The sequence below is a fragment of the Phoca vitulina genome, unplaced genomic scaffold (assembly GCF_004348235.1).
Source record: "Phoca vitulina isolate PV1807 unplaced genomic scaffold, GSC_HSeal_1.0 scaffold41, whole genome shotgun sequence".
In the NCBI taxonomy this organism is placed as follows: domain Eukaryota; kingdom Metazoa; phylum Chordata; class Mammalia; order Carnivora; family Phocidae; genus Phoca; species Phoca vitulina.
This window is the reverse complement of record NW_022589744.1, coordinates 11,531,756-11,552,692: the sequence shown is the minus strand read 5'-3', so window position 1 is coordinate 11,552,692 and position 20,937 is coordinate 11,531,756. Positions and strand designations below refer to the sequence as shown.

General features: G+C 61.9%; 2 protein-coding genes across 2 annotated transcripts in view; one reads left to right on the top strand and one right to left on the bottom strand.

Moving 5' to 3' along the window:
* RECQL5 (RecQ like helicase 5) overlaps positions 1-2,105 on the top strand; it is a 34,648-nt gene extending 32,543 nt beyond the window's left edge. Inside the window, exons 16-20 of the mRNA XM_032429589.1 lie at positions 103-629; positions 786-876; positions 1,099-1,323; positions 1,552-1,621; positions 1,714-2,105. Coding sequence (XP_032285480.1) covers positions 103-629; positions 786-876; positions 1,099-1,323; positions 1,552-1,621; positions 1,714-1,814 — 1,014 coding nt within the window. The 3' untranslated portion in view covers positions 1,815-2,105. The remainder of the gene's footprint in view (positions 1-102; positions 630-785; positions 877-1,098; positions 1,324-1,551; positions 1,622-1,713) is intronic.
* Positions 2,106-2,433: 328 nt separating this feature from the next.
* MYO15B (myosin XVB) overlaps positions 2,434-20,937 on the bottom strand; it is a 28,753-nt gene continuing 10,249 nt past the window's right edge. Inside the window, 45 exon segments of the mRNA XM_032429653.1 lie at positions 2,434-2,896; positions 3,072-3,212; positions 3,310-3,443; positions 3,624-3,757; positions 4,099-4,214; positions 4,348-4,490; positions 4,662-4,758; positions 4,881-4,958; positions 5,083-5,177; positions 5,270-5,385; positions 5,479-5,555; positions 6,765-6,841; positions 7,253-7,325; positions 7,419-7,482; positions 7,645-7,772; positions 8,168-8,334; positions 8,445-8,556; positions 8,835-8,976; positions 9,055-9,173; positions 9,392-9,510; positions 9,641-9,716; positions 10,283-10,342; positions 10,575-10,687; positions 11,160-11,367; positions 11,489-11,573; positions 11,652-11,877; positions 11,960-12,067; positions 12,153-12,231; positions 12,348-12,572; positions 12,671-12,777; positions 12,898-12,996; positions 13,198-13,282; positions 13,408-13,484; positions 13,583-13,683; positions 13,932-14,093; positions 14,524-14,596; positions 14,839-15,017; positions 15,100-15,335; positions 15,447-15,542; positions 16,443-16,573; positions 16,792-16,849; positions 17,132-17,188; positions 17,825-17,918; positions 20,219-20,388; positions 20,628-20,745. Of these exon segments, the coding sequence (XP_032285544.1) occupies positions 2,837-2,896; positions 3,072-3,212; positions 3,310-3,443; positions 3,624-3,757; positions 4,099-4,214; positions 4,348-4,490; positions 4,662-4,758; positions 4,881-4,958; positions 5,083-5,177; positions 5,270-5,385; positions 5,479-5,555; positions 6,765-6,841; positions 7,253-7,325; positions 7,419-7,482; positions 7,645-7,772; positions 8,168-8,334; positions 8,445-8,556; positions 8,835-8,976; positions 9,055-9,173; positions 9,392-9,510; positions 9,641-9,716; positions 10,283-10,342; positions 10,575-10,687; positions 11,160-11,367; positions 11,489-11,573; positions 11,652-11,877; positions 11,960-12,067; positions 12,153-12,231; positions 12,348-12,572; positions 12,671-12,777; positions 12,898-12,996; positions 13,198-13,282; positions 13,408-13,484; positions 13,583-13,683; positions 13,932-14,093; positions 14,524-14,596; positions 14,839-15,017; positions 15,100-15,335; positions 15,447-15,542; positions 16,443-16,573; positions 16,792-16,849; positions 17,132-17,188; positions 17,825-17,918; positions 20,219-20,388; positions 20,628-20,745 (5,215 nt within the window). The 3' untranslated portion in view covers positions 2,434-2,836.

Below are 20,937 nucleotides of genomic sequence, written 5' to 3'. Positions count from 1 at the left end.
TGTCCTGCCGGGTCTCTCCCTCCCCACTCCCAAGAGCCCACCAGCTCAGCCATTCCTGGACCAGCCCATGAGTGCCCTCACAACCCTTTCTGTTCTTCACAGCTCAAACCCAAGCGGGTAGGAGCTGGTTTCCCCAGAGGCTCCTGCTCATTCCAGACGGCCACTGAGCTGATGGAGAAGATGTGGGCTGAGGAGCAAGCCCCCCAGCCAGTGTGGGGAGGTGAGCAGGAGCCCCCCAGCCAGCCCCACAGCCTCCAGGGGGACTCCCATGAGCCCCTCCCTGGGCCCAGAGGAGAGGCCCTTGGAAGCAGTGCTCATTGTGGGGGGTCCTCCCCTGAGAAGAAGGTGAAAAGCCCCTCCAAGGGCGGTGCCAAGGCCCGGGCCAGCAAGAAGCAGCAGCTCCTAGCCGCAGCGGCCCTCAAGGATTCACAGAACATCGCCCGCTTCTGCCAAAGGGCCAGGAGCCCGTCTCCCCTCCCCTCAGCCCCAGGGGCAGAAGGTGCCGGCCCTTCCTGTGAGGGAGTGCAGGGACCCCCAGCAGCCCCAGAGAAGTGCACAAGGGAGGATGGAGCCCTGGGGTGTTTGGCTGCGCTCCCCCAGACCAAGGAGTGCACCGGGGAGAGGCCAAGGTAAGGGCCCTGATAGTTCTGAAATTCTCTGGAATCCTTTTTGCTACCTGGGCCTCTGAAGCTCTGGCCGTTCCTAGGGTGCGCTCTGCGGGGCCGGCTGAGCTGAGGGTGCGGCTGGGGGCTGGAGTTCTCATGCCTGCTCTCCCCTCTGGCCAGAGCCTGCACACTCAGAGACCAGGGGCCCCCTGAAGGCCAGCCCACCCCCACAAAGGAGACACCCAGGGGCAAGCGGTCCAGACCCCAGCAGGTACGGACAGGGACAAGGCCATAGGGGAGGAGGCTGTAGACCAGGCCGATACCTGTTCTGCTCTGGATGAGGGGTTTGGGGAAAGTCATCTTTTTTACATCCCAGGGATAGATGGGATAGGCTGGAGGAAGCCAGCGGATGCTGAGGCCCAGTCTTCCAGAACGAGGGGAGGGGCCAGTGACAGGGAACCCAAGAGTGACTCTCCACTCTGGTCCTACACAGGAGAACCCAGAGAACCAGGCTCAGAAGAGGCCTCGCCCCTCAGCCAATGCCTCCATCTTAGCTGAGGCCAAGGAGAGCATCTCGGCCAGCAATCAGGGCACCTTGAACCCCACAGCCCAAGATTCCTGCCTTCTCCCAGCCCCTGGCATCTCCCTTAAGGAGGCTGCAAATGTTGTGGTCAAATGCCTGACCCCTTTCTACAAGGAGGGCAAGTTTGCATCCAAGGTAAGGTAGATGGGTGGGTTCTGCCCTCCGCTGGGCCTGGGACACTTGGGCGCCGTGGGGACAGGGAGCAGAGCCAGAGGACAAAGCAGGGTAGAAGCAGGCTAGTCCTGAGGTTGACTGCCTCCCTCCCTGGGGTCTGCCTTGCCCTTGGGTCATGGCTGAGGGCCACTGGAGGAGGGGGCAGGGTAGGGGTCTGTGCTCTTTGCTCCTGTCACCCTCTGCCTCCAGGAATTATTTAAAGCCTTCGCGCGCCACCTCTCACACTCGCTGGCTCAGAAGGCCTCTCCTGGAAGGAGCGGTAAGTGCCCACGTCACCAGGCCAGAGGTGTTTGCGGGGCTTGGTGGTGGGGAGGGGACTGGCCCTCACGTTCCCGCTTCCTGAATCTGTAGTGAAGGAAGAGGCCCAGAATTTCATCAAGCAGTTTTTTCACGGTCGGGCCCGGTGCGAGAGTGAAGCTGACTGGCACGGCCTATGTGACCCACAAAGATGACCAGCTCCTGCCCACTAGGGCCAGAGTGCTCCCCCAGCCTCAACTGTGGGCCAGCCTGGGCCTCACTCAGGAACAGGGAAGGTGGAAAGCCTGCAGCCATCAGGGGCCTCCTCTTTGCTCAGGGGCCATACCTTCCAACCATACCTTGCTTTGGAGATGGCCCCAGTCACCTCCCAAATCAAGGCCAAGGGACAGAGGCCAGCCACGTTCTGCTTGCAGGGTCTCAGGTCTTCTTCCGCCTAGCCTCCCTGCCTCTCTTGGCCGGGTTTTCCGAACCAGATCCCCATATTAGAAGCTTGGGGCGGGGTGGGAGGGTGGGGGTGTGTGGCTGCTGCCAGGGGAACAGGAGGAAAGAATTGTAGGCCAGGGCGACGCCACCTGTCCGAGGCATTGGGCCGCCTCAGGAGGAGCCTGCTGGCCTCGGCTTCTTGGCCCACTGCCCCTTTCCCTTGCGATGCCAGCTTGTGGCCTGGCCCCAGGTGCAGAGCTTGGGAGCAGGGCAGCAACCAGGCCCTGCTCTCTGCTCAGCTCCTGGTCAGGAAGGCCGGGCCGGACGGAGACTTAGCAGAGAAATAAAGTCCTGTTGGTTTTGACACACACCCCCACAAACACAGCCTTTTTCTCTTGGGAGTTTTATTTCCTCACTGTTTGCTTCCCCCAGGCCTGGATTTGTGCTGATGTTGAGCCAGGGCCTGGGGCCAGCTGGGCACCCCCCCCCCCTTCCCCAGCCTGGGCAGCATCAGATGCCCAAGCGAGTTCCTGCAGCGCCCACTCCAGGCCCCCCCAGGGGGAGTCCTGCTGCTTTCTCAGCTGATGTCACTGGAGCAGCTCCTGCCTCGTGGCCTCCACGTGGGCCAGCAGCGCTGTGCTGTGGCAGGTTCCAGAACAGCCAAGTGGGGAGGTCCAAACCAAAATGGCCTGGCAGCACCCAAGGGAGACCTTCCCCGTCAGACTTGGACCTGGGAGGGGGGCCCCTTCCTCATCTCCTCCCCTCCTCCATTCCTCTTGGGTGAGGCCGGCCGCTAGTTGGAAGCAAGGCTGCTGTCCAGCAGGAAGGTGATGGTGTACTTCAGCTCCTGGGCCTGCCCGGGGAACAGGCATGTGAGGACAGGGCTCCCCAGTGTGCCCCCCGCCCTGGCCCACACCACACCTGAGCCCCAGGCATGAGCATGGGCCCAGGCTCCGGGCATGCCAGGCCCGGGTCAGGCACTCCCCGCCTTGCCAGGGTGTCTGTCGTCAGAGGCCCTGGCCACTCACCTTGCGCAGCTCAAACCAGATGGTGTGGGGGCTGTCAGCAGAGCCATAGTTGAGTTCCAGGCCAGGGGGCCCCCTACTCTCCAGGGGGCTCAGCATGTGGAGCCGGTGCAGGTCCCTCAGGGCGATGGAGCAGCACCGTTTCTGGGGCAGCAGAGACAGCAGAGCCTGGGGTCACCATGGGGGACGGGAGAATGGCACAAGGGTGCTCAGACCGGTACTGGGGCAGGAGCCTGCCCACCTGGCTGTAGGGGTCCATGAGGATGAGATGCTGGCGGTTCAGTCCCAGGAGGCTGGGTCCGGGCAGGGCCAGTTGACTCACCCGCAGCACCACATAGACAGTGTAGCCAAAGAGGGGCAGCTGGCTCACAGCCTCTGGGAACGGAGGGGCCAGGATAGGTGTTCTGGCCGTTCGGGCCCTGGGACCTGCCCGACTTGGCCCCCAGCTTGGGTGAGCGGGGCAGGGCAGGTAGAGAAGCTTCCTCAGCCCCTCCACCCCCCTTCCCTTCTGGGCCTCTTGCCTCGGCCCCTGCAACTCCCGGGCCCCAGACCCACCGATGAAGCTGATCTGTGCTTCCTGGGAGCTGCGGACTTGCAGCTGCCCCAGCTCCTGGTCCATCAGGTGCTTTATGGTGGCTATGTTCACCTTCGACTGCAGCGGCTTTGGCAAGTAAGCCAGCAGGTCTCGCCTAGGACACAGACCGGTCAGTCAAGGCGGGGTATACAGCAGGCGCTAAATAAATGAGCAGGGGCTACTGTGAGTGAGATTGGGGATCCAGCCTTACGAATGAGGCCTGGGCCCTGCCTATGAGGAGCTTGGGGTGGGCAGGTCAGGTGTACGTAGCCTCCACGACTCCAGGCCCATCAAGTTAAGGCCACGAAGGGTACAAGTTGAGCGGCCTTGACATTGGAAGATTGGGTGGGGGATGCGGGGGCTGAAGGAGAGGCCCTTAGGGTACGTGCTGAGGTGGGCCTCAGCAGCAGCAGGGACCAGGGGTGGCAGGAGGGGTGGGGCCGTGTGCACACTCACTCCGACAGCTGGTCCTCTTGGGGCTTGCTGCGGTGCTGCAGGGCGGCCAGCCTGGCGAGTTGGGCGCTGGCCTGGGGGCTGACCAGCAGCTTCCCCTGTAGGTAGTCCTGCAGCACCTGGGGGGACGGCAGTGAGGGGAAGGGGGCCCGGACGTCCCCCACCCAGGCAGGGCTCCATCTGCAAGCTGCAGCCCAGGGTCAAGCCACCAGCTGGCTGGGGTTGGGGGGTCACGGGGTCGCGGCAGCTGACCTGCATGTAGTGGGTGGTGATGTAGGTGGGGTTATCGAAGTGCAGCGGGGTCCCCCAGCCGAGCCGCCGGCTGTGCAGGCTTATGTCCTGATCCACCACGTTGTTGAGGTACTCATGGGGCCACAGGGGCCGCACCAGCTCGCCTGCGTGGGGAGCCCAGGTCCACAGCCCGCCCTGACATCCAGGGCCAGCCCTGCCCGCGGTCCTGCCAGCCCCAGCCTGGGAAGTTGCTCGCACGCACACAACCGGCAGGTAAGCCGCCTCCTGGAACCCAGCCTGGCGCCGTGCCCCCCCCCCCCAGGCGAGGGGCTCACCTTCCCTTTTGATGAGGAAGAGGGCAAATTCCTGCACTTCCTGGGGGTCCGTGATGCCCATTTGCAGACATAGCTCCTCCAGCACTTCTGCCACCACCTGGGCCATGTCGACAGGGCCGTGTGTGATGGGGGCAACTAGGCCGGGGTGGGGGAGGCCCAGAACTGATGCCACAGCTTTCCTGTCTCTCCCCAGCCCCTCTTCCCTGGCCCCGTGCTCACCGTGAAAGTCCGGATACTGGTTTTGTAATCCATACCCCCTGGCAGGTGAATTATAAGCGAGCGGGTTCCTTGCCCTTTCTGCCAAGGCAGGTTGTAGGGTCAGTCCACCAGTGGCCAGAGGCCCCAACTCCCTGTCCCCCACCAGGGAGTTCCATAATGCCCAGCCTCCTGAACCCGCCACCGCCGCCCCCCTCTCCAGTACCAGGAGAGCCTGAGTTTCGCCTGGGGAGGGCAGCTGCAGGCGCCCCCCATATTTGACTGTGCGCTGGAGGTGTTCCTGACTGTTTCGGGCCAGCTCTGCAGAGGGGAAGCAGGCTGGGGTCACAAGCATCTCCAAACCCCTCCCCAAGCTGCTGAGACCCCAGCCTGGAAGGCCCTCCCCTAGGCACCTTGGCTTGGGCCTGAATCCTGCAGAAACTTGGTTACGTAGGGCATCAGCGTGGCTGACGGGGCAAAGAAGCCTGTCAGGAGGCTGAGGAAGCTCCAGCCGCGAGCACAGTGTTCCCTACAGGGCAGAGAGCCTGGGCTTCAGGCTGGCCAGACCATGCCCCAGCCCTGGGCCGCCCTCTGCCACTGCCCCCCAGCCCTGCATACTCACGGCCGAGGGTGTCTGGTGACCTGCTTGATGACTTGGCAGTAAATCTCATCCCTGAGGTTTTCCTTCTCCCGGCACAGCTGTGGGGACGGAAGAGCAGAGGGCAGGGTGGCACGGGAGCTGAAGTCAGAGAAATCCTGCTAACAGCCAAGGCCAGGGCCACCTCTCGGTCTTGGACACAGCTTGTGTCTAAATCACTGTCCTCATCTGCTTATGGGCTCTGCTCAGCCCTGTCTTCTCTGCTGGCTCCCCTTATTTCCTTGACTTCCGGGGCTGCAGTGCCCTTGGGCCTCAGTCTACACACACTGATGATCTCACCTGTTCCCACCTGCTGATGACTGCCAGTGCTGGCCTCCAGCCCAGGCTTCTCCCTTGAACCCAGGACCCCCACTTGGAAGTCCGAACTTCACACTTCCTATGTTCAAAACAGATTCCTGCATCAACCCAGACCCGTTCCTCCCTTAGGCCCCCAGACCAAAGACAGTCTTGACTCTGGCCAAGGCCTCCATGACATCCTTGGCCCCTCTCTGTCACACCCCACATATAATTCATAGAAAACCCTGTTGTTCTGAGTCTTCTCCCCTCTGCTGCTACCTCTGGGCCTGGCCCTCACCATCCCTCACCTGTGATCATTGCAATAACCTCCTCTGGCACTTCTATCCCCCTGGGAGGGGTGGCAAACAGCGTCCCCTGAAAATGTAAGCCAGTCTCTGCACACCCCCTCGAGTGAGTGCCCATCTCTCTTGAGAAATCAGAGTCCCAAGAGTAGCCTACGATGGCCTGCCATGAGCTGTACCTGCCGACTCTCCCCAGCCTCATCCTCCACTCTGTCTTGGCTCACTGGGCGCGCCAGCCACGCTAACCTTGCTGGTGCTAAGGCTCACCCTCATCAGGACTGTTGCCCCTGCCCCTCTCTGCATGTGATACCCCCAATGCACACCTGCCTCTCCCCCCAGCTTCCCTCAGATCTCTGCTCCAGGGTCGCCTCGCCCCCGAGCCTCTGCCTTAGAGCAGCCCCCTCCCTGCTGTATCATGCCCCACAGCACCTTTTACTCTTAGACACATTGCATCATGGTTTACCAGATGTCTCCTCTCACTAGATTGTAAGTTTTGTGGGGACTGAGCCTGCTTGGTTCACCGCCATGCCCCCAAAATACTTTTGGATGATTTGAATGACTAGTGACCAAGGGAAGGGGGAAGCCACTCAGGCCCGGGCAGGAGGACAGGAACAGACCCTCAAGGCACACAGAATCCTACCCAAAGCTTTCAGCACACAAGCTCTTGCTTACCCTCAGCAGGTCATAAAGGAGCTCCATCTCATTCTTGCCCCGGGGCTTAGGCTGGTCCCCCATAAATTGCATCAGAGCTGCAGGCAGGATGAGAAGCATGGTGAGCTGGGTTGGGGGCCTGGTTTTGGCTCATGCTGTCGCCAGACAGGGCTTTCCCTGTCATCTCATGCCTTGCTCCCCAAAATGCATGTGAGCCAGGCAGAGCAGAGCAGTCTCCTCTTTACTGATGAGGAAACAGGGCTCAGAGAGGTTCCGTGGGCACCTGAGGCTGCTTATAGCACGTAGACATCTGGACATAGCACTGCCTTCCTGCCCAGACTCCACGCAACCCACCACCCCTTGGGAGTGAGTAGAAATAGGTGAGAGCTATGGGGATTCAGTAACCACCAGTGAGCTTCCCTGAGTTGACAAACAAGGACAGAAGGCAACCTGGCGCCTAGGTCCGAGGCACCACAGACATGGGGACCCAGGATGCTATGGTCACTCACCCTGGAAGCTTTCCACAGCCTGCCTGTTTGTGTCCTCATCACTGAGGCTGATGAGCGATTCTCGTATGGGAGCCTGTGGCCGAAGAGACTGGGTTGTGGGTCTGGGGTCCATGGGAGCCAGAGGGCAGGTCCACTGGCCCGACTCCTCCCCACCTGTCTCCCTCACCTTGCTGTACTGCACCAGGCTGGCCATGGCCTTCTCCTTGGCATCTCCACCGGTGTGGTCCAGCCTGAGGGGCAGAAGGACAGCCCTGCTTGCTCGGCCCTCCCGCCCCCATCACAGGTTGTGCAGGGAGGGTGCTAAGAGCACTGGCCTGGTGGCTCCGAGCGGGGAGGCCTGCTTCAGGGAGGCCAAGGATGGGCAGGCAAAAGGGTGGGCCCAGGGCACTCACAAGGTCTGGGGCTTCCGGAAGTGGTACAGGGCAAATTCCTGCATGGTGTAGTGGCGGGAGTCCGTGGACGGAGAGATGGAGGCTACAGAGTCTTCGCTGTGTGCCTGGCTCCGGGGGCGGGCGTGGCGCTGGGAGCACAGGAGACCTCATGCCACCCGAGGGCCCCCGGCCTGTCCGGAGGCCCTGCCCAGCCCCCCACCCAGCCCGAGCCAAGGGGAGCAGGCAGAGCAGCAGTGAGCACACCACCAGAAGCCAGGGCAGTCCAGAGGCCTTTACTGAGCATCTTCTAGGGCAGCACTTAATGAAGTGCTGCGAGGGGGCACAAAGGGCGCACGGCCCAGCCCCTGCCCACAGGGGGCTCACACTCTTGCTGGGGAGACAAGAAATCGGGAAGGGCAGAGGGGCAGCATCAGACCAAGCGCTACCCGCCGGGCGGCAGGTGGTCCTGGCCGCTCAGGGGCAATCGAGCCCTTTCTGTCCTCGACATGTTAGGCTTCGCCTCCGCCTCTCCCGTCTTCCTCACCTCCGCTGCCCTCTCCCACTGAGCCAGCCCCGGCTCTCTGTGCTGCAGCTGACTCTTGTGCCGGCCACTCCTCTCTGGCAAGAAGGAAAAGTCTGGGGCAGCAGCTGGCTGAACTATGTCGGCAGGGAAGAGTCCAGAACGGCCCCCGGTGGAGCCAAACTGCCAGCCTGGAAGGTATCCGAGGACAGCGCCTCACCCACCTGGCCCCCTGCCCCTCCGAGGCTCTGCCATGTGCTGGCCCCCCCGTGCCGGCTGCCCTGCTTGCCCCCAGGGATACCGGGCTCCAGCGAGGCCACTGGCAACAGCTTGATGAGGTCCCCACGGTGGAAGCTGAGGAGGCTGTGGTCATCGGTGATGTAGCTTCGCAGGGCGATGACGTAGCCGGAGTCCTACAGGCAGGAGGGTGAGCAGGCAAGGGAGTCAGGCTGCCTGCGACCCCAGTCCTTCCGGCCCCACCTGCTCCCCTGTTGGCCTCACTCCCCACCCAGCAGTCCAGAGTTCCAGGAATCCGGCCTGAAGGCCCAGCCCCACCCCGGGCCGCTTGACGGAGCTTGGCGGACAGCTCCGGGACCAGCCAGACCAGACGCAGCCCGGGTGGAGGCCCCCCTACCCGGCCCGGGTCCCCCAGCCCAGCTGCCCACCAGCCCCCTGCCCGGCCTACACTTGCCTTCTTGAGCTCACTCAGGAACAGCTCGATCATGGCCTTGATGGCACTCGCCCGGGCCGTGTGCAACACCAGCTGCTCACTCTTCAGTGACAGCTCCAGGGTGGAGCTGCGCGGGCACTCCACGCCCAGCACCTCAGCAAAGCTGTGCACAGGCGGAGGCATGAGCTGAGAGCCGGCTCGCCCCCGCCAGCCCCCGGCCCAGCCCCCGGGCCAGGTTCACCTGTATGAGCACAGAGTCTTCAGCTGGTTCGGGTGGAAGTCGGGGCCTTTGGTCACCTTGAGCAGTCTCAGTCCCCGGTGGGACACGCCCAGCAGCTGCACGTCACTGCTGCTCTCACCCTGCCCGGAGGGAAGGTGGCTGGGTCACAGACAGGCTCCTGGTCCCCACCACCATCCAAGACGCCCTGGGGCTGCTCAGGGCCCGTGCTGCTCTTCGTCCTTCCGTTGGGGCCCACCCCAGCCCCGGCTCTCATCCCTGCCACAAAGGCCCATGCTGAGCGTGCTGGGACCCAGACTGGGGTGCTGGCGTCCCCAGCCCTACATCCAGTCCCACTGACCGAGACAGGGAAAATTCGGGAGAAATAATTGGCCCAGTTGTCCCTAGCGGCCACCACGATGCGCTTCTTGACACTGTCCTCAGTGGTGTTGAGTGAGTCCAGACCCACCTCCAGGTCTCCTGTGGGCAGGAACGACCCCAGACTGTCCTCGGGCTCCCTCAAAGGGGGGACCGCAGAGTTTGCCCCCTCCCTCCAGACAGACCTAGTCCCAGCACTTAGGCCCCTGATTCCCGGGTCCCTGGACCCTACCCAGCAGCTCTTTCATTTTGCTCCGCTCATCCTGGGAGATCCGGATGCAGGACTCGGCAAAGGTGTCCCTCAGGATCTGGGGGCAGAGCCAAGAGGTCACCACCAGATCCCGGTGCCAGAGCCCACCATGGAAGCAGCCACACATGGAGGAAAAGCTGGAGAGCCTCATGGGCACGGGTGGAGCAGGGAGGGATGTGGGGCCTCTGAGCCCAGGGCCGCCCCCTGCCTCCCACTCGCCTCCCTCAATCACCCGCACTAGCGGGTTACTGCTGCTCGGTCAGCTGAGATGAATTCCCTGAAGGAACAGAACCTGGCGGGGGAGGAGGGGAGACTGCTATGGAATTTGGGGGAAGAGGCAGGGTCCCGGGAGCATCCAGGGGCGGCACAGGAACAAGCATCAGGGAGCATCTGCTGGGTGCCAGGGCCTGTGTTGGGGACCGTATACACTTTATTTTGAATCCTCACTGCGGGCCAATAATGGTCCTTACTCTCAGGGATGTGGTGAGGATGAAGTAAATGAAGGCAGGGCTTGAAACACAGCCCCAGCCCTCTAAGTGCTGGCTGCCCTCACGCCTCTCGCACTGGTGGTGACCTGGCCCAGGTGCGGGCGCAGTCCGTCTGCCCATGCGCAGGTGCTCTCACCTGCTCACAGAGGAGCCTGAGGCAGTAGGGGTGGCTGAAGTTCTCCCGGGGGTAGAACACCTGCAGGAGAGCAGGGGCGAGGAGAACAGATGGGAATGGTGCCCCCTCCCCGCCTACCTCCCAGCCCACCTCTGCCTCCCAGACCCGGAAGGAAAACCAGGCCTGAGGAGGCGGGTCGTGGGGAGGCAGCCCCCAGTGTTTGTGTATGGGGAGATGCTGGGGTCCCACCACAGCCTGCCGCCCCTCCCCAGCCCAGAGAGAGGCCCGGCTGCGGCCCCGGCCTAGTGCCCACCTCCTTGCGTAGGAACAACCTCCAGGGCGGGTTGACGTAGGAGAAGCACACACTGCCGGAGGGCACGAGCAGCTGGGTGGAGACTCCCTGGTCCTCCATGGGCTCCATCCAGCCTGGCAGAGGGAGGGGCCAAAGAGCTTCAGGTGAGGACCTGCCAGAGCCAGAATGATGGGGACACGGGGACAAAAGACCGTCCCCTCCCTCAGGCCCTGCGAGGGCTCGGCCTACTCAACCTTTGCTGCCTCCCTCCTGTCCACATCCCGTCTCCGGCCTCCATTTCCAGCCCTCAGACTTTCCCTGCTGTCCCTGACCACGTCAGCAGGGCCACTAAGTTCCTGATGGAGCTACCAGGATGCACCGAGGACAATATCCCGAGACAGTCCCTCAGTGCCACAAGAGCCCCAGGGGTACCCATGCCCTGCCCTGGACGGGAATGCGGAAGCTGGGGCTCCTTGCCCATGGCTCCAAAGTCCGGAGCCCCGAGCGCCTGAGCGGCTGACCTCACAGCCTTGGGCACTGAGAGGCTTCTGGGAACCCTGCCCCGCCCCAACGAAGCCCACCACAGAAGGCTAGAAGGTTCCTTACCGCGGGGCCCAGCTGAAGGGGTCCCTGGTTCCTCAGGCAGAGGCAGCGGGGGCGCTGGTGGAGGGGAGGGTGCCCGGGCAGCAGGCGGAGTCTGGCCAGAGAGACCCTGGTTCTCCTTGGTGGAGCTGGAGGGCCCAAGCTGTGGTGGGACCTTGGGTCGAGGGGCCACAGCTGGTGGGAGGCCCTTCCCTGAGCTGGGGGATGGCGTCTGGGGAGGCACAAAGAATGTACACAGCTGGGTCTAGGGGTAAGGCCAAATTTACCCCAGAGAGCCTTGGACTCCCGAGGTGAGAAGCCATGCCCTGGACGGGATGGAGCCTCACCGACACGGACGCGTGGGCACCGCTGATCCCCAACTTAGCCAGAGCCTCATCCTTAGGGTTGTTTTTCTTCAGGAAACTTTTTGGGGGCTTCCTGAGAGAAGGAAGAGGTCCTAAGCCCACAGAGTGCCTCCCGGGGGAGTGGGCAGCCCTGGTCGCCCCCGAGGCCCACCTGGATGGCTGCACGGGCACGGGCACGGGGCCCGGGCGACTCTGGTACATGCGGATGATGTTGCGAATCTCCCTGCTCGGTTCTGCCCGCCGTTGGGGGGCTGGCTCAGGGTGACCACCAGCCCCCACCCCTGGGGCCGCCGGCTCAGCCTCAGCCTCTTGTGCCCCTTTGACTCCACCTTGTGTCAGTAGCTTCTTCACTATGGGGGGAGGTGGGGGGGATGGCACTGACCGGGAGGAGAGGAAACATGTGAGACCCTGCACAGACCCACAGGGCCAGGGCTCCCCCGCCCCCCGTGTCCCCACCACCTGCTCTTGGTTCCTCCTCCTGTTCCTGCTCCTCCTCCTGTTCCGGCTCCTGGGGGATCTGTACCTTGGGTGGAGGCTTCACTGTCTTCACCTTGATCTGCTGCTGCCCTGTAAGTGCCCCAGGTGACCCGATTACTCTCCGTGGCGTGCCCAGCGGGCTCCTGGACAGGCCGGCCACCCCAAGCACCCTCACCCATCTTCTGGAAATAGTCCTGTTTCTGCTGGAAGCTCCTGGGCCGCTGGGGCTTCTCTCGGGCCTCCGGTGAGGTCTCCTGTGGGCAGGAAGGGGAAGTGAAGGAGCAGCCCCGCCAGCCAAGTCGCCCCTCTCCCAGCACCGCCCCCCCCCGCCCCATCCCTGTGGGGTCTCCTGGCCACGCAGCCCTGCCACCTGCCCGGCCTCGGCTCCTCCCCTCAGACAGGCACCCACCGATTTCAGCTCTTGCTCTGGCTCCCCGCGTGGGGCCAGGGGCTTCTTGGGCTTGGGGGCGACGGCTGGGGGTGAGCTCGGCGAGGCAGCTCCGGGGGCCCGGGCCTGAGGCTGAGCCTGGTGGTGGCGCTGCTGTGTCTGCTGCTCCAGTGACAAGGTCATGGCCTGGGCGGTCATCTGCTGGGCCTGGGGGGGGAGGGGTGGCGGGCCCGGTAAGAGCGGCTCCGGCTCTGCCCCGCACACCTGGCCCCGCGAGGCCCTCTGAGGGCCCTGCCCACCCTCACCAGGATCAGCGCCTGCTGGGTGATGAAGTTCTGCTGCTGGGCCACCAGCTGCCTCGGGTCCACGCTGGGAAGCAGGGGCTGCGGCTGCGGCGGCGGCACCACCATGGCTGCAAGTGGCATGCAAGTGCCCAGCTGGCACGTGGCCCCCTGCCCACTGCGCCCTCCGGGCCCCGGGGAGGACCTCCCTTCCTCCAGTCCTACCTGGGAAGGGAGCCGCCTGGCCTTACCTGGCACGGCAGGGACTGCACCCATCGCTGGCATCATGGGCACGGGGGCAGGCATCATGGCTGGCTGGTATCCGGGCATCTGCATCATCCCTGGGTAAACTGAGGGAACAGGGCCCCCCCGGGGTCGATCCTTATCTGGGCCCGCAGACCCCCTCCCTCCAGCTCCAAGCAACAAGAAGAGGATGGGCCCTCAGGGTGCTGGCTGGAGCTCTGACCCCAGTTGCCTGGGGTTCCCAGGCCGTGCTTGCCCGTGCTGCTGGGCTGGGGAGACCCTGGATGGATGCTCGGCCCTGCACTCACCCATGGGGTAGCTGCCTTGCTGCGTGGGCCCAATGGCGCCCCCTCCCTTCATGCGGCTTCTCAGAGCCCAGCCTTGCTCCAGATCCTGTAGGGACGAAAGCCATAGGCCACAGGGTCAGAACTGGAGCCCTGGGAGAGATGGGAGAGGCAGTGGAGGCCCCGGTGGGGTAGGGGCAGGGACGGGGTCGGGTGTGTGTGCAGAACACTCACGCTGTGGCCCGGGGAGAGGACTGGCTGGAAGAGGTGGTCCAGGAAGCCATCCAGGTTCCCTGAGGTCTGAGACTCCCCTGTGGGGCCAGAGGAGGGTGTCACCCTGGGGTGTGGGGCACCCTGCACCCCCATTCGCATTGCACTGCCAACCTCACTGTGCCCATTCTGGCCTTACCTGACTGGCTCCTGCTGGGTAGTGCTGGGGCTGGCCCCGGGGGTGGACCTGGGGGCAATGAAGGGGCCTGGATGCCAGGGGCGGGGGGGATGTCCTCGGCTCTGCAGGAGACAATGGGCCCAGCTAAGGGGGTGCCTTGGATAGGGGTGGTGTCCAGGCTGAGGCAAGGAATAGAAGCTGCTGTGGGGGGTCATCCCCGTGGGGCGGGAGAAGGTGAGGTGTGTGGGGGGGTGCTGGGCCTGTAGCAGGTCCTGCGAACCCCGGGGTGTGATAGGGTGGCTATGGGGGTCACCTATGACAGCAAAGAGACAGGAACAGGCTGGGACAGGGGTGCTGGGGTGGCACCTACAAGCCACGGGGGGCAATGGGGTAGCTGTGGGGACTGACTGGGTCCCCCAGGTCCTCAGTCTGGCCGATGAGGTCCAGCACGAAGTCACAGCCTACCAAATCCTGCCAGGAGTCCCCGGAGTGCAGTGACACGGACCAGCCACGGGGGGGCAGCTCCAGGCCTCTGGGAGGGACAAAGGGGCGCCATAGGGAGTGATCAGCCAGGAAGATGACCACCCCGAGGGTACCCAAGGGGAGGCGGCTGAGGAAGGCAGAACCTGGGTGAGGAATTGGTTTCCTCAGACAGCTCTCCTTTATTCGCACCTCACGACCTTCTGCTTCCACATCGACTCTGATGCAGCCATTTATTTATTGACCTATTTCATTAGAATCTGGACCATAGATATAACCTCTACTCTTGCTCCCTAGCTTGAACCTACTGTCTGGCTCCTGCCCACTTACCCCTCTGTGCCCCCCGCCCCGCCAACGCCCTCGGGGAGCAGGCTTTGGCCCTGGGTTTGCAGGAGGCCCCCCCTGACAGGAGAGTGGGCAGGGAGGATGAGGATGGGATAGGGGTCCGTGTTGGCTACACTCCCCATCCCAGGTCCCCGTACCTGCTCTGCAGAATCCACCCGGCGAATTGCTCCCCTGTGGTCCAGGACTCCACCTCGGCTGAGTAGCATTCCTCTGTAGGGACAAGGGGTGGGGGCTGGAGTGAGGGGCAGCAGGTCCTCCCTGACGGGAAGGGGCTGCTGTCCCCATGGGGGTTCCAGAAGCAGGACAGAAGGACAGCAGGACAGGACCCTGTGATCAGAGTCACAGAGGGGGCAGCTAGAGGGCTGAGGCAGGAAGGAGGTCCAGGGAGGGTGAGGAGGCAGGGCTGGCTCCACTGTGGGCCTGGGGAGGCCTGAGCAGAAGGTGAGCATCACCAGTGAAGGTAAAGACGTCCAGAGTCATGCGGCCCCGCCGCCGCCCGGCAGTCCACTCGAGCTGGGTGGGGGGGTGGGCCCGTGCCATCCCAGGGGCCAGATGCGTCTGCTCCAGGGCCCCCAGCAGCTTGTGCTGACACAGCGCTGCCATGCCTCTGGGGGCCTGGTCGGACACAAATCTGCGGGGACAGCACAGGGCTGCTGTGGGGGTGGGCAGTCCACCGATCCCACTCACTGGGCCCCGCAAGGCAGGCCCCTTACTTCAGCAGTGGCTTCTGTAGGGTGGGCATGGGGGGAAAGGCGCTGAGCAGGATGGCCATGAGGACCCAGCTGCGCTGGTTCTGCTGCTCATCCGCGTTGTGCCAGATCTGGGCCACGAGCTGGCTGAAGAGCTCGTCCCGCAGCCCTGGCCGGCGCTGGCCCTGTCGCACCAGGTATTCGCCCATGCTCTGCTCCTGCCAGGGGGGCAGGGACCCATCCCCCAGGAGCCGCAGCATCTGTAGACGGGGAGCAAGGCGAAGGCAGGACATGCAGGGCTCCCCTGGCGCTCAGCCAGCACCCAGGGGCCAGGGTCCCCCACCCCGTCCCCTCCCCAATGCGTCACTCACCACCTTGTTGATATCCAGGGCATGCTGAGGGTTCTCACCATCCAGCCGGGTCAGGGGCTTGGCCAGCGGCTGCCCAGGGCTGGGCAGGGCTGGCTCCTGCAAGGAGGGGGGAGACAGCACCTGAGCAGGTGCTGGTCTGTGCTGACCTGCTGGAGACAGCCCGGTGGAGCCCACGGGAGCGCGCGCCCTGGGAGACGGAGAGCGGCTGGCGAGGAAAACCACCTTAGAAATGCATCTCAGTGGCTCTTTCTGATTAGAAAATTCATGCCCATGCATGCAGAAAACTCAGAAAACATGGAAAAGGATAAAGAATAAAAAACCCATTACTATTTCCCTGCCAGTCGTGACCACAGTTGACATTTTAGCTTCTCTTTCCAGTCTTGCTTTTTTTTTTTTTTTCAAGATTTTATCTATTTATTTGACAGAGAGAGAAAGAGCGCAAGCAGGAGGAGCAGCAGAGGGAGAGGGAGAAGCAGGCTTCCCGCTGAGCAGGGAGCCCGATGCGGGGCTCGATCCCAGGATCCCGGGATCATGACCCGAGCCGAAGGCAGAGGCTTCACTGCCTGAGCCTCCCAGGCGCCCCTCCAGTCTCGCTTTCTATGCACAGATACCTACATCGCCCTCCCACACCTATTGTTGTTTTTAACAAAACTGGGATTCTACTCTATGTCCAGTTTGGAATCCTGCTTTTGTATCCAACACTGCAGCCTGGACATTTGCCTTATCGTCACACACACGCTAATGACATGATTTCAACAGCAGGACGATGCCGCAGGGGTAACAAAGTTGTGGCATCACGGATCTCAGTTCCTCTCAAGAGTGAGACGTTTGGCTTCAGGGGCTATTCTCCAAGCAGTGTGGCTGCACCCATCACCCCCGTGATAGGAGAGGATGGGTGGAGTGGGAAGAAGGAACAGGCCCAGCTTCTGCCTGGCAGGGCTAATATCTGGGGAGCCGTGGAGGTCCTCCAGGGAGAGCTGAGGTCTGGGGGCCCACCTGAAAGTTAGTGGAGATGAAGCTGGAGAACGGGAACTGGTCGATGTCGGGTGGGAGGGTCAGGCTGCTCTGGGCAGGAACTTCAGGGGGCATGGACTCGGTGATGCTCCCAACCAAGGCATGGTGATGGCCTGGGGAAAGCGCCGAGAGGCAGCCCAGAAAGGCCGACATAAGGCACCCGGCTGTGGACCGCCTCCACCCCTCATCACCCGCCCCCAGCCCTGGGGCAGAGGGAGCCCAGGGGAGCCCAGAGCATCATAGGGAGGGACCATAGGGACAGACTGACTGCACAGCAGAGAGACTGGAGGAGCGAGGGATCATGGTAAGAGGGACACCAACCAAAACCCACCTTCTGCTGTCTTTAGTATGACGGCCACCTCAGCCGGGATCTCCAAGCGCCCCAGCTCCTGGCAGAGAGGAGCGATCGACTAAGTACTAAAGGAGGGGGTACAGGGACCCAGTGTCCCTCCTCACCCCCAGGACCACAAACTTTTCCAAAGACCAAGGATTCTGATCCTGGACACAAATAGGACCCCAAGAGCCCTCAGAGGGAGACTGAGGGCGGCCGAGGCCTCTTCTTGGGGGGGCCCAAGGGATGCACACCCAGGACCCCACACTCGTCCGCAAGCCATGCCAGTTTTGGGAGGCTCATAACCCAGTGGACACCCTTGAGCTTCCAGGCCACCTACCATGCTTGGCGCTGTCTTGGAGGCTGGGCCACTGTGCCAGCCACACCGAAGCCCAAGCTGCGGAGGGAGATGTGAGAGGAGCTGGTGCCCCGGTGAGGGGTCTCCGTGAACCTCCTGGCAGATCCTCCCCACCTCAGCAGTTCAGCTGCCCCCTCCGGCCCCCAGTGGAGAAACTAGCCCAGACCCAGAGGGGCCGGCTGCCTACCGCCAGCCCTCCGGAGCCCTCACCGGCCGTCGCTGCCCGTCTGCAGGGGCGCTGGGGAGGAGGTAGGAAGAAACGGTCCCAGGGGACAAAGTCCAGCCAGGGAGGGGCCACAGAGAGGAGCAGTATGTGGGCGCTGACCTTTGAGCGGCTTTATGGCCCCCATGTTGGAGTCATTAGGCAAAAGAGGGAAGCAGGCCGGCCCTGAGGAAGGTCTGGAGGGGATGGGAAGACACCCCCGGCAGGCAGGGGAGACTCACACTCTGGAGGGTGGGCAAGGATGAAGGAAGTGACTTCCCGGAGGCCCCAGCCTCCCCTGGCCAGGCAGCAGGAAATGGGAAGAGCTGGGCCAGCCGTGGTCTCTGAGCCCTCGGGCCTCGTGCGCCCGGGCCAGGAGTGACTCAGCTACGGTCCGGCCAACTTGGCCAGCAAGGCTGCCTGACTTATCCGCCCTGAGCTGCCAGGGGCAGCAGCCCCACCCAGACACTCACCTGCAATCTCTGTCGCCTCCGGAGCTGGGGCCGGGCCACCAGCAGGACGCTGTTCAGCTGTCCCAGAGCTGCCCGCCTCTGGAGGTATCGCTTCCTGGAGGCCGGAAAGGGGGTTGGGGAGGAGTTCGAGCTTAGAGCCGGTACCCAAACCCTCCAAGCCGAGACATGAATGTAGACACGGACCCCAGGCCGACGACCCCTAGGTGCTTAACAGAAGCCACAGGGAAAGGACAGGACAGCTTGAAAGAACAAGTACATTGAGAAGGTGTTTGGTACCATGGATTACGGTCTCAGGCGGCAGAGCCGACCGCCGGGCTCATTTCCCACCCAGTCGGTCAGTGTGGTCGTGGGTAAGTCCCTTCCTCTTGGTTTTATTGTCCTCATCTGCGAAGTGAGGATCCGTGTAATCCCTGCCCCACCACAAGATGAAGTCAATCAATCGACATGTTGAGAAGTGTCTGGCGTATTTTTATTTAAGAAGCAAAACTTCTAAAAATGAAAAAATGCTATCACTGGAAATCTAATAAGAGATCACAAAAGAGATCATGTCTTTGAAAACTGTCCAGATACAAGAAAGACAAGACTCCTCACGGAAGGAGTCCTGAGCAGGATTAAAATTTAAAAATAAGTGTATAGCTTTGAGGCGGCCGGCTGGCTCAGTTGGTAGAGCATCTCGGGGTCGTGAGTTCAAGCTCCAAGTTGGGGGTAGAATTTACTTAAAAAAAATAAATGTACAGCTTTTGTGCAAAGGACACCATCAAGAGCGTCAAAAGACAACCCATGGAATGGGAGAACATTTGCAAATTACGTATTTGATAAGAGTTTGATATCCAAGATGTATAAAGAACTCCCACAACTCAACAACAAGACAAACTATACAAACAAAAGGCAGACTGAGGACTTGACTAGACATCTCTCCAAGAAGATACACAACTGGCCAAGAAACACATGAGAAGATGCTCAACCTCGTTAGTCATTAGAGAAATGCAAATCAAAGCCACAATGACGTATGGCTTCATGCCCACTAGGATGGCTATCATTTAAAAAGTGGAAAATAAGGGTGCCTGGGTGGCTCAGTGGGTTAAACATCTGCCTTCAGCTCAGGTCATGATCTCAGGGTCCTGGGATCGAGCCCCGCATCGGGCTCCCTGCTCAGCAGGGAGTCTGCTTCTCCCTCTCCCACTCCCCCTGCTTGTGCGCGTGTGTGCTCTCTCTCTCTCTCAAATGAAGAAATCTTTTTTTTTTTTTTTAAGTGGAAAATAAGTGCCAGCAATGCTGTAGAGAAATTGGAAAACTGACACATGCTGGTGGGAGCGTAACTCCTCAAAAAACCAAACACAGAATTACCATATGACCCAGCAATTCCACTCCTAGGTAAAGACCCGAAAGAACTGGAAGCAGAGAGTTGAACAGACATACTGGCACAACCGTGTTCCCGGCAGCCTTATTCACAAGCACCAGAAAGTGGAAACAGTCCAAATGACCGCTGACGGATGAGTGGAGACACAAGGTGTGGTCTGCGCACCCAGGGGCAAAGAGAAGCGAAGTCTTGCCACCTTTTACTATATGGATGAACCTCGTGAACGTTCCACTTAGTGCAGCGAGCCAGATGTAAAAGGAAATATTGTACGAGCCAATTTACATGGAATATCTGGAATAGGCAAATTCGTAGGGACAGAAAGTGGATGAGAGGTTCCTGGGGGCTGGAGGAAAGGCGAGCAGGGAATGATTGCGTGAGGGATCCAGTGTTTCTGCTGGTGATGACAACATTTTGGAAATAGAGCGTGGTGATGAGTGCCCTGTCTTGGAAGGCTCCCCTGGGGTCCATGGCACTGTCCTTACTTTGTTCTTAGCCCTTTACCACCCCCTTGGGGGTGACTGGTGGCTGGTTTACTGTCTGCACCTGACTCCCCAGCGCACCTGGGAGGCGCCACCTCTGCCTCCATCCCAGGGTCACCAGCGCTGGGCCCAGGGTAACGGAGAAGGTCGAGCCACAGCTATTGGGTGAAGCAGCACAGACATTCCCAACAAGCTGTGAAGGTGAATAGGCCTTAATCACGTGAGAAGGGGGAAGGAAGTGTATAGGACCAAAAAGTCCAAAGAGCCTGGAGAATAAAAATCTGGCCTAGAGGCTGGAGAGATAGGCAGGGCCTCACACAGCCTGATAAAAGATTATTCTTGGGGCAGAGTGGAGAACAGACTAGAAAACACTCAGGTTCAGGTGGCCTGAGCAGATAGTGAGCTTCTTATCCCTCGGGGTATTCAAGCAGAGGTTGCATGGGGATGCTGACAGGATGACCCCCGGGGCAGGTAGATTTCCTTGAGGCCCTACCTTTCCCACACCCCGCCCCAGCACCTGGAGGAGGCCCCCAGTCTCACGCCACCCCTGCAGACCTGGCCTGAAGCCCTCGCGCTCGCGCCTGCATCCGCGGCAGGAGGAGGCCGCCGAGGCGCTGGCGGGAGACGCAGGTGTGCAGGCCAAGGTGCGGGCTGAGCAGGGCCTGGGAGCGTCGCCGGGCCCAGTGCTGCTCCAGCTGCTGCCAGCCCGGCTCCCGCAGCAGCACCTGGGGGCAGAGGTGAGGGTGCCTGGGCTGGCGGGGCCGAGCCCCACCCTGCTCTTCTCCTCAGGCCTCGGCCTCCTCCCTTCCGGCAGGACAACCGATTCTTGTGGGGAGCCCGGGACACCTGCCTCCCAGGCCCACTCCATCGCCTCCCCACCCAGAAGGACCCCCCATTCCTGAGTTTGTCCCAGAATGCTCCTCTCCCTTCCCAGCCACGCCTGCCTCTCCGCACACACACCCACCTGGGTGGCCCCGAGGTGGCAGAGGGGTGACTCGGGCCCCAGCACCTGACTCAGGATGGCGCCACACCTCTCGCGGTCAGAGGACTCTCCCCGCGCCTCTGTGTCCAGGGCCCAGAACCTACCCCGAGGAGGGAGAAGCTGAGGTCAGAACAAGCACAGAGAGGACCTCCCTCCACGCCTGTTTGACACCCCCCGGCCCCTAAGTCATTCAACAACGATTTGCAGCGCGCCCACTATGTGCCTGGCATCCAGCAGAGTTTTGCTGAGTGTCGGAGGGCCAGGTAGAGGCATGGCGGGGGGGGGGGGGGGG